The sequence below is a fragment of the Molothrus ater genome, chromosome Z, assembly GCF_012460135.2.
Source record: "Molothrus ater isolate BHLD 08-10-18 breed brown headed cowbird chromosome Z, BPBGC_Mater_1.1, whole genome shotgun sequence".
Lineage (NCBI taxonomy): Eukaryota > Metazoa > Chordata > Aves > Passeriformes > Icteridae > Molothrus > Molothrus ater.
In genome coordinates, this window is record NC_050511.2 from 31,727,358 (window position 1) to 31,738,577 (window position 11,220).

At 45.2% G+C, this 11,220-nt stretch overlaps 1 protein-coding gene across 1 annotated transcript in view; it reads right to left on the minus strand.

Annotated features, from left to right (window-relative positions):
* The window catches only part of TTC39B (tetratricopeptide repeat domain 39B), a 78,182-nt gene extending 67,738 nt beyond the window's left edge, over nt 1–10,444 (minus strand). Inside the window, exon 1 of the mRNA XM_036403559.2 lies at nt 10,311–10,444. Coding sequence (XP_036259452.1) covers nt 10,311–10,367 — 57 coding nt within the window. The 5' untranslated portion in view covers nt 10,368–10,444. The remainder of the gene's footprint in view (nt 1–10,310) is intronic.
* Nucleotides 10,445–11,220: the final 776 nt, after the last annotated feature.

Below are 11,220 nucleotides of genomic sequence, written 5' to 3' on the forward strand. Positions count from 1 at the left end.
CACCATGTTTCCAGTGGCAAGCTCCAGTTTTGCCACAGGACCTTAGAGTAGCTGTTTAACCATAAATTACTATATATGCTAAAGAGAAAAAAAAGAAAAATATTAAATATTCTCCAGCCCTGGAAACAGTAAGTTTGCAGAAAAGGGGAAAAAACACCAAAAAACAAAACCAAAAATAACAATAAAACCCCAAAAACAACAACAACAAGACACCACCAAACCAAAAACATAAACAAACAAAAAACCACCAAAACCAAAAATCAAAAAACGAAATTACACAGTCACAAAGCCATTAAGTTTAACCAACTGCCCCACTGGATTTAGTAACAGGGAGAGAATCCAGATGAAACATCTTCATCTTAGTCCATTATTTCTTGGTGAAAATAAAAGCCAGTGCGATATACTCTATCATCACTATAATCCCACTTCCCTCAACTAAAACTAATAGAAATATTTTTTCTTTCCTCTGGCCTACTACTAGTTACAGAGAAGTATTCCTACTCACCTACCCAACACTACACTTTTTAGAAAAACCAGTGCTGCCAAGAGTTGACAGACACACAATTATTTTCAGAAACAGGTTTTCCACTAAACTCCTCTCTGTTTGGATGACAGGCTGTCCTCGTTCACCCTCCAATAAGAGGATTTCTGGAGAGCAAGAGTGCGTGTGAGGTTGACTTCTGGGGATGACAAGAAATCGGAGGAATGCTGCACACCCAAACACTGGCTTGCAGAAGTTTATATACCACTCTATGGCAAATTGAATGCTTAAGAGAACCGGAGTAAAAGCATGATTCATTCACTGCATCACAACAAAAAATACCATTGCTACTAAGATATTAGATTATCTTGCCTTAGTATGTGGTAACAGCATTACTTCTTTACTCCAGAATAAGATGACAAGCAAGTCTTTACTCACTTGATAAGAAAACTTGACCATTAGCACTCGGTGTTTAGGCGTAAGTCCACATCTGTGATATTCACTGTTGACTGAGCAGAAACCTTTTTTTGAACCTGAGAGGGCTTGGAAAAGCAGAAGGAATTTTCAGCTCTCACAAACTCTCCCATTTCTGACTATTCAGGCAGACACTTGACTAACTGTTGCACACAGGTCTTGGCCACGTCCAGGCTCTAATCAGAACACATACAGAACACAATGTGTGTCCAACTCTCAGACTACTTCTCAAGTCTTTAGCTGCACGGTTTTGCTCCCTTTTCAAAATGAGAGCAGCAATCCACCATTTCTGTTCCCTCTAATACTGTTTCTATTAATCCAGAAGAAACAGCATTTGTTAAAATTACTGCCCACCAGATGGGCATGGTGCACTGTGCTGTATTCCTGCCAGCCTGTCACCAACTACTGGGATCTTATCTCTACCTCCTCTGCTGGTGTCACACAGGAAAAGAAAACCGTACTAGTTGCAATAGTAAGGAAAGTTTCAAATATGTCCTTATGGTCAGGCAAGCTTTGGGAGATTTACTTAAGACAGGAGGCACAAGATCACGGATGTCTGTCACCTACTCCTATATTGAGTCATCCTGGTCCATGCTGCTAAATAATGTATGGTCTGCCAAGAAGCAACTAGGTTCCTTTTCTCTTTCGACACACAACCACTTTGCCAAGAGAGGGGCCCAACAAGAACCTTTATCCAAGCCAAGGCATCAACTTGGCAGTTTCATCAAGCTCATCAGGTCTAGAGGTTTTTCCAAGCATACTGGCACCAATATGTCAGCAAAAAAAGAAAAAACATTTGCAGAACCAAACGTGTTTCCACAAAGTCATAGCTCTCACATAGATTGACTGGAACTACAAGAAGAAAACCATCCCCCTTTAAGCTTATATACGAAACAGAATGGTCTTTCCATGTAGGTTGTGGAAGAAACAGTTCAGAACTGTCTTAATCTTGAGTTGTGGATGGCTCAGCCCTGGTGGTGTTCAAGGCTAGGATAGACAACACCTTGAGCAAGCCAGTCTAGTGGGAGCTGTCCCTGCTCTGGGTGAGAGTGTTGGGTCTAGATGATCTTTCATGTCCATTCAATCCCTTAACATTCTGTGATTCTACAGTGGCTGGCAAATTTTTAGCTACAATTACCAAGGCAACTGTACAATTTACAGTTGTAGTGACAGTAACTTTGAATCCTCCAAGAAAAGGCTACATTAAAAGATACTGGATGCTACTTCCCACACCAGAATAGCACCAGTTCAATATACAAAGAAAACCCAAAACCTTAAAAAAAAAGCTAACTCTTCCTTTTGGTTATACTGTTTTCCATTCATATACAAGTAAGTATTTAGGTATCACCACCTCATACCCCTCCTCCAAGAAAAAAAAAAACAAAACAAAAAAAAACCCCCAAAAAACCAAAAAAAAAAAAACCAAAACAAAAAAAAAACCAACAAAAAACCAAAAACCCAAACAAACAAAAACAACCCCAATACCAAATCAAACTTCAGCAACGAAGTAAAAGCAAAATTTACTTCCTTTTTAAAATTCACTTCACAGGTACATAGCTTTCCCCATTTACATGAGCTCTGCCTCCCTAAGAGGCACATGGTGCTTTTTACAGTGACTCCACCTTTTCCCATATCTTCTGTACCCTTTATCTCTTGCTCTGAGGAAAAACAACTCACAGGTTAACAATAGTGAATATTAAGGAAAAAAAATTAATTGGAATACTGCATACTCCTTTTTTCCCTCTAGTAAATCAATAAAGACTCAGGGTTTTTTGCCTAATCAACTTTCAGATTTGGTCGCAGTCAACCAAGGAATGCAAATGCATGACTCTAGGAAGCAAGTAAGAAATGGAAAAATGCAAAAAATAAAAGTAAGCCATCTCAGAACAACATAGGTAGCATAAAATTGAAGTACACGTCCTTATTTTGTATAGTAGTCACAAGGAAACACAGTACCTCTCAACAGGTACACCTATAAGTAAAGCAAAGTTTTATTTCAACATAAGAACTTCAGAATCTTGGAAGGACAGACAAGAACCTAACTTTCTTTAATAAAAAAGAAATTACTAGGCATGTTTAGTTTTCCATTTGTGCTGCTGAAATAGAATGGTCCTTATCTTAGATGCCAATATGCTCTGACAGTAGGAGAGCCCACACAGAACCAGGAAAAATGGATGAGCCATGTGCCAAAGCACAAGACTTTGGAAAAAGCAGGCAAGAGTAGTACAAATTTTACATTCTTCAGCTGACTAAAGTGTACTTCTCAAGGAAACAAAATCATACAAGTCAGATGAGGATGTTTAAAAAAAAAAATTATCCTTCAAGAGAGAAAGCACCCCCACCACTGCTTCCCAATTCCATATTTCCAACACATTCTAGTTTTTAAGGTGAAAAGGGCACCACAACAGCTTGCTTCCAGTTTCTCAAAGTCTCTGTGGAAGTACACCGTCTTACCACCGTCTCTTACCATTGAGACTGCTGAAGAATCCTCAGTATAAACATGAGTGAGAAAATAGCCAGTGCTGCACATTCTATAATTTATTCTAAAGTGCATTATTACATAAAGCTACTGATATAAAGAAGCATACCACTATGAAGTTCTTTAATCATAAGTGCAGCAGCTGCTGCAGCAGTGGATGAAACTCTTGAGTACTTAAACCAAGTACTAACCTGCTTTTGAATTAAAGACTATGCTGGTTTCATTTGAAATTAGCTCGGAAGATAAACTGTCCAGGCTGGTAAAGCCAGCCTATACAGTGTTTATCCCTGCTTGGACAGTTCAAGAGAGTACAACGTGCATCATAAGACCTTCATTACCTAAATTTTCCTTAATAGCTTAGTTTAGAGATGAAGCACAGATTAGCTGAATTGGCCAAGCTGTCCTTAATACAAGTCAGGGCTTGTACCTACAACTAAGCCAGCAACTAAATACCACATAGATGCTCTTTCACCCCATCACACCTCACATTCCCCACCCCATCCCCCTGGCAGGGCTGTGTTTCAACTCTAAGGCAGTCAGTTGCAGGTGTACTTGACACCTCTCCAAGTGAAAGTGAACTCTGGCCTACACACTGCTGCCAAAGGCATTGAGAAAAATCCTAATAATATTAGTTGTGGCACCACTTGGCTGCCTTTGAGTCCAGCTGTTATTGAAGTCCCAGCAAGTCCAGTACAGCAGCACTCAGAGCTGGCATGACTTCAATCAGGCCACAAGAGTTCTACTGTCCCTTAGTTCTACTCTCCCTTGGACTTGACTGGGTGAGTGGGTCTTGCTGATCACTCCTTGGCTCTGGAGTTTACTGATCAGCTTCTGGGTGAGAATCATGGTCTCTGCTGGTGCTAGGCAGAGACACCAAAGTACTACTGGTACCCTTTAGGTCCTTGAAATGTACTCTCCTGAGGTAGCCTGTGCCAAGGATGCACAGGGCCTCTGGGGTCATCACAGTAAGGTGCTTTTGCCACTCATTCCCAATCAAGCTCACTTCAGCCTCCAACGGTCAGCTACTGGGATGCCCTTGTCACTCCAGAAGTACAAATGGGTTCTTAATAGCTTGACTCTGCACTGGTGACTGCTAGAGCCTTATACACCCATGGATCTGACATGCTAGGTTGTCGGATCCACAGAGTCTAATAATCATGTTTGCCCCTCTCCTACACCTGACTGGATCAGAGCCCCTCCACTCCTGGTCACCGCACTGTCCACTTACTTCATATTAAAAAAATGAGATTATAATTTCTTCGCAAAAAATTAGGAGTAAGATAAAACCTTCCACTCTGGTAAACTGGAGACTGGAAGAACAACTTTCCTGGTAAAAAAGCCATTTGGGCTTGTATCTTCCTACAACTCAGGTACCAGTGCCTCTAGACTTGAATGTAGGTTTTCCATCCCACTTTCTCATGTCTGCTCTGTGATCCCTCATATTAAAACACAGAGCAACCCACTGTGTCTACCCTCTACATTCTCTCACTTGAGCAAAGAACACTTACACTTAATAGCAGAGATACTGGGCCATACAGATGGGGAGTTGGATCTGTCATTTTTATTGTTGCCGGAACTTCTGGAACAGTTTTTCCCATTTCTCAACCAGTTTTTCTGGTCCGTAGGGACTCAGTATTGCCAGAGCTGACGAGTCACTTTGCCCACCACCACTGCCTCTTTGTCTCTCCAGCTACGCAGCTTTGTCTCATTACCACCAATAAACTGGCACACAACAATGGTGCATGGTGTGCTCCACTCATATTACCACCCCTAATGGTCATGTACACTGGATTTCACCTGGATCTGTGGGTAGCTGCACATTGTTTTGGTCACAATAAATCATCTCCAGCATGGCTGATTCCCTCAGGGGCTGGACATGGTGGTCCACTAGCCTGGGTGGCATATAACATCTCCCTTGAAGGGATACCTCTCCTTCACACTTGACAGGAGTCACCTCCAGAAGCTGATGACTTGTATTCTTTTCCTAATTGCCTTGGTAATGCCCCCTTCTGTGGAAAGAAATCCCAGCTACTTCCTTACTCTAAAATTCCAGGATGGGTGAAGTCTCTTCACATATTCCACAGTTCAGTCAGGCATAAGGTATCGAATTGTTGTCTCTTTTCTGTCTTTTCCTCCTGCTCTTGCGATAAGCCCTGCTTCACCCTACTTTACTATGAGCTGACTTGTGTGTCCATTTCTTCTTGTTTTTATGAATGACTGATACCTGTAAGAGTTGCTCCACCTGCAGTGCCCATCAATGGAGTTAGAGCCTGTCACCTTCTTGACATTTTTAAAGACCTTTTCTTCCTCTGATGGTACTGAGTAGGACTTTCCATTCATGAAGCCATACTGGCTCTGACTGATACCTGCATTACATTTGGATGCTTCCAGAGAAGATTATTCCCAGAATAATCTTCTCCACACTTTTACTGGTCACTGAAACAAGACTGACAGGCCTGTAGTTTCCAGGATCACATTTGCAGTCCCGTCTCTTCAGAAAATGTTAGCCAGATTGCAATTGACTGGGACCTCTCCAGATTCCCAAGACCATTCAAAATTCATTTAAAGAGATCTTGTGATGAATGACATCATCCAGCTCTTTTGAGTACTCTTGGCTGAATCCCATCAAGCCCCACAGACTTCTGGGGATCCAGCTACTTTTCCATTCTCATAGCCATGGTCCTCCAGCTCGGGGTGCTGGGACACGCTTAGCCCATTTTCAGTGTTGACAAGAGAGGCAAAGAAAGCATTAAACATCTCTGCCTTGTCTATGTCCCTGTTTGTGAAGTGATCATCCTGTAATGGGCCAACGTTATTTCTGCACTGCCTTTTGCTACTGACATATCAAAGGACAAAACCTTTTTTTTATTGTTCTGACAGTCCTGGCCATCTTCAACTCCAGCTGAGCTTTGAACGCACAAATTTTCTCCTTACAACAGGGAGCAGCATCTCTGTGTTCCCCCCATGTCACTAATACAACGAATGCTTTTAAAATTTTTTTCTAACATGTTCTAGTCAGATTTGTTATTACCTGAACTCCTATTTGGCACAAGAAAAAGACTGTCCTGGTTTAACACCAGTCAGCAACCAAGTATCACACAGCCACTCATTTGCTCTCTGGCCAGTGAGATGAAAATAAGATCGGGTGGAAAAAGTAAAATCCATGGGTTGAGATAAAGACAGTTTAATAACTGAAATAAAGTAAAATTAATAATAATAACAACAGTATAGAAAGGGGGAAGGAGAAGAGAATAAAACCCAAGAGGAAGAAGTGATCCACAATACAATTTCTCACTGCTTGCTGATTGATAGCCAGACTGTCTCCAGGCAGTGACTGGCCCCTTCCAGCAAACTCCCCCTGGTTTATATATTGGGCATGATGTTCAAGGGTATGAGGCCACCTGTCCTGGCCATGGTCCCTCACACCTTCTTGTGCATCCAGCTGCTGGCAGCGCATGAAAATTTTTTGGTTTAGGGTAAGCACTACTTAACAACAACTAGAAATCACGGTTATTCAAAGGATGCTCATACTAAAGCCAAAACACAGCATTACACCAATTAACTATCCCAGTTAAAGTCAGGACAAAACCCTAGAGTTTACCACAGCAAGGGCACCAAATCACCTTCAGATCTGTAAATAATCCTTAGTCCAGCTCCCTTTGGCCAAGCAAGGAATTCTTTTATCATCTAGATGCTTCTCAGTCATAAACCTTTCTGTCCAGCCACACCCCTGAGATGCACAAGGACCTCGACTGGGTTTGTGGGTTAATTTTTTTTAATTGATAGGGAATCCCCAAGTAACCAATTAAGCTGGCTTTAAGACTTTGAAAAACCAGGGCAGCAAAGAGTGAACTTAATGGGAAGCAGATCTGGCCCGCTATTTTAAGTAATCTTTAGACAGTGTGGGGGGATGGGAAAAGGGTGGATGGGGAGAAGAATTAAAGTTTTGCTTGAAGACTCTCCAGTGGCAGGGAATGCTACTTTGCCCTTAAGTATATCTGTCCTAGATTTCCAAGTCATTCCAAATGAATACCAGTGTGAATTCTTTTAGGGGGTGAATTCAGTGTCATATAGCAGTTTAAGTGTTGATGGTATATCAGGTTTGAGTTCACAACTGGCCACACCACAGGTGAACACTTTGATCACATAGTAATTAGGAAACTGCTTCCTAGTAGAGAATGACCACAAACACACTTCAACACCACAGAAGCAACACTGTACTCAGGAAAATCCTGAGTTTAAGAGCTATTTTTTTTCCCAGATGGCATACCCACAACACTATCTCATTGATACAGCCTCTTAGTCTTAGGTCTCTGGTTCCTATTGGTGGGTTTCTTTTCCTTTAAATAAAAAAACACCAATGGACTAATACACTTAGGTTAGTTTTAAAAAATCCAAAGATTTATTTACACTTCATGCCATTTTCTCCCTGTTCCCACCAGAAAGCCACAGCTGCAGCCAATGAGACATAAATCAGAAAAACAAAAACAAAAAAAAAAAAACCAAACAAAACCAAAAAACTCCAAACAAATGAAAACTCCATGGTATCTGGCACTTCCTTGAGCTGCAAGAAGCATCAGGAAAAGCACAAATTTTATTCAGGGACAGACTACAGCAAGGGGCAGCTACCTGGTACCTTATGCTTGGACTTTAGAAGAAGGGTTCTTGCTGGTCTATGTCCTGTTAAGTAGGAAACAACTTCAAGGTTTAGCTTCAAAGCTTCAGGGGCGAAGAAGCATTCACAAGTCCCTGCAAAGCAAAATTCTATGCTAAAAGCTATGTTCATATAGTACTAAGCATGCACACTTAAATCAGGAAGCAGAGCTCCCATCTGCTGTGCTCTATGTACACAATACTATTTAGATGCATGTAGCTCATAAAAAAAGGCTTATAGAGGTGTTCTGCTGCCTCTGTATCTCTGCATCACAGCCACTGCAAACACCAAAAAAAAAAAGCTAAGACACTTAAAAACAATTACCATGTGCATAAAATCACTACAAGCTTATTAGTAAAGAGACTATACTGAACATATACTGACATACTGACTATACTGACTAAGCAAAGACAGTCCACAGTGGTCTAGACAACTTTTTTTACAAAAGCAGTGACCATCCCCAAGATAACCATGTACCCTCTCCTCCCAAACTCTGGAATCTGACCAGGAAAAATCGAAGTATTTTCTGCATTACCACTACAGGTCTGTTTCAGACTCCAAAGAATGAAGCACTAAGCAAATCAGGCACATGCAAAGAGCATGAGGTCTTTTAGGCTTATACTGAGAAAACTTCACACTTTTTGCAAGGTATTGCTCAAATAATGCCTCTTTCATGGTCTTTTATGCCTACTTTTTCATTTTATTTGTTTTTTGCATGGTAGTTTCTTTTCCTCTGAAAAAGCATTAGCATTTAACACCAAACTCAATGAAGTACATTCTTTCCTATTGTTCATACAGAACAGCTGGGCTACAACAAAGTTGCTGAATACCTGTTTCAACAGCTGTGAATTCCAACTATTTGCTCACTGAGAGAGCTCCAAGAGCTAGTCAGTAACTTTTTTTCTCCCGACTGGATAAAAATCTCAGCTTCACAGAGATGACTTTATCATTTTGCAGTGATTCACTCTGGTATACAATGAAATTCAAGCATTTCACATCCTCTTCACTGCTGCCACATATAACCTTAGGAAGTAGAAACTTTCACAGCATGCTCTGAAATACAGGCTAACATATATTCCCATTCCCTAATCAAGAACAAGTTGGTTCCACTGAACTGCACGGCATAGCAAGTCCTACGCAGACATTAGTCACTTGCCACATCGTACAAAATAGTGCCACACCTCAAACACTGCACACTGAAAAAAAGTGTATTATTAAGTACTCATTCATAAAGTGTCTTCAGCAAAATTTGCAGATTTGCCTTGCCAACCTTCCTGAAGAAGCTGCTGGAAGCATGCAACACTAAAATCGCTCATTGTAGACTGTGCAGTCAAAAATCAAGTCTGTATTCCCACACGTACCTGCCAGGACTGTGTATATCTGTGTTTAAAAGCACGCTCCAGTTAAAACTGCCTCAGTTTGGCAGTACCATTCTCAAAAGCTCATCTAGGACAACACTTTCCAATCACCAGTTTCTGAGAGGTGTTGTCAAGGAATCCTGCTACCGGTGTTCTCCTAGACTGACAGTGTAACAAGGACAATCTTCAAGTTCAAGCGACCGTTTGAAGGGATTTCTGTCTGGGCTGTTTGAAGGACCTTTAATAAAACAACGGCGAAATTATAAACGCATCTTATCTTACGCACACTACAGCTGCATTTCCAAGGCAGTGTCCGAGGAAGACCCCACGCACACGGGGCGCTCGGGGACGCCCCCGCAGCGAGGCCTCGCTCGGCCGGCGCGCACAGCCGGGGGTGGCCGCTGCCGCGCACCTGTCCCTCGGCCCCGCGCCCGCCCGCCAGGAGGGACGCACACCGGAGCGGCCGCGCGGCACGCTCGCACGGAGCGGAGCAGGAGCTGGGGTTAAAGACAAAATTAAAAAAAAAAATAAAAAAAAAAAAAGAAAAAAGGGGGAGAAAAAGGAGAATTGAAGAAGAAAAGAAAGCAAATGAGGGGGATGCGGCAAGGGGCCGCTTGCGGCCCCGCTGCCGGGACAACTCTCCCCAACTCCAGGGGACGGACTCGCCCCTAGACCGGCGGTCAGGCCTGCCCCTATCCTGTCCGGCCGCCCGCCCATCAGCCCCCACCGCGGAGCAGGTGGGCGACCGGGACGGCCGGTGCAGAGGAGCCCCTGCCCACATCTCCCCCGCCGCCGCCGCGCCGGCGGGGACGGCCGCTCGCTGCCCGCACGCCCGGAGCTCCTCGGCAGTCGCCCTCCGTTTACCTCCTCGCCACCGCCACCGCTACCGCTCTCCTCCGTGCCGTTTCCTACGCTCGCCATGTTCCCTCTCCGCTGCCCGCCGCGAGAGATCTGTGCAGCCGCTGCGCGCCGTCCACGGCTCACAGCCCAGCGGCCGTGCTGCCCCACGCCCTTCCCGGCCGCCCCCGCTCGATCCGGCCCGCTCTGGCCCGGCCCCGCTGCTCCCGCCCGGTCCGTCCGGGGCCGCGCTCGCCGCCTCCTCCCGCCCCGGCCGCCCCGCGGCTCCGGCGGCCGCGCCCCCTCGTTTGCATGGCAGGACCCGCCCCCGCCGATCGCGCCCCGCTGGCCCTCGGCGTCCGCCCCCGCCACACGGCCCGCGCTGCCTCTCGGCTGGGGCGGCATGGGATGTCCCGGGGCTGCCGGACCCGGGGGCGGTCGGAGAGTGCAGCTGGACGGGTCGGAGCAAGCGGAGCGTCGTCCCAAACTCCTGCCGAAGCCCCCGTCCTTTCCCCTTCCTGCAGCCCCATCTCCAGCTACGCTGCGGCTTCGCGCCACCGTGACCGGCTTCAGTGACCGAGGTGCCGCCAAGCTTCTCGCAGTCGTTCCCGCGGTGTCCTTTCCAGTGCCTGGGTTACGTGAGCGGCAGCCGGGCCGGTTCAGCACACCTGAACCAGCGGTGGCGAACTGGCGGTCTGTGCCGGGCGCTAGCCGCCTCCGGCGGGGTGTGCCGCGCCGCCCGGCCGGCCGCTCCAGGGAAGGGCAGCGCGGGCTGTGCTCGTGTGCGGAGGGGCCTCGGGTGGCACTGCGTGCAGACCCTGCCACTCCGATGGTGTCAGTGACCTACAGGTATTCACTCTCTGATGTCCGGGAGAAACTTGCACTTAGAGTCCTTCAGCTCCCAGTGGCCAGGCTCTGGGGAAGAGCGGCTTCATCA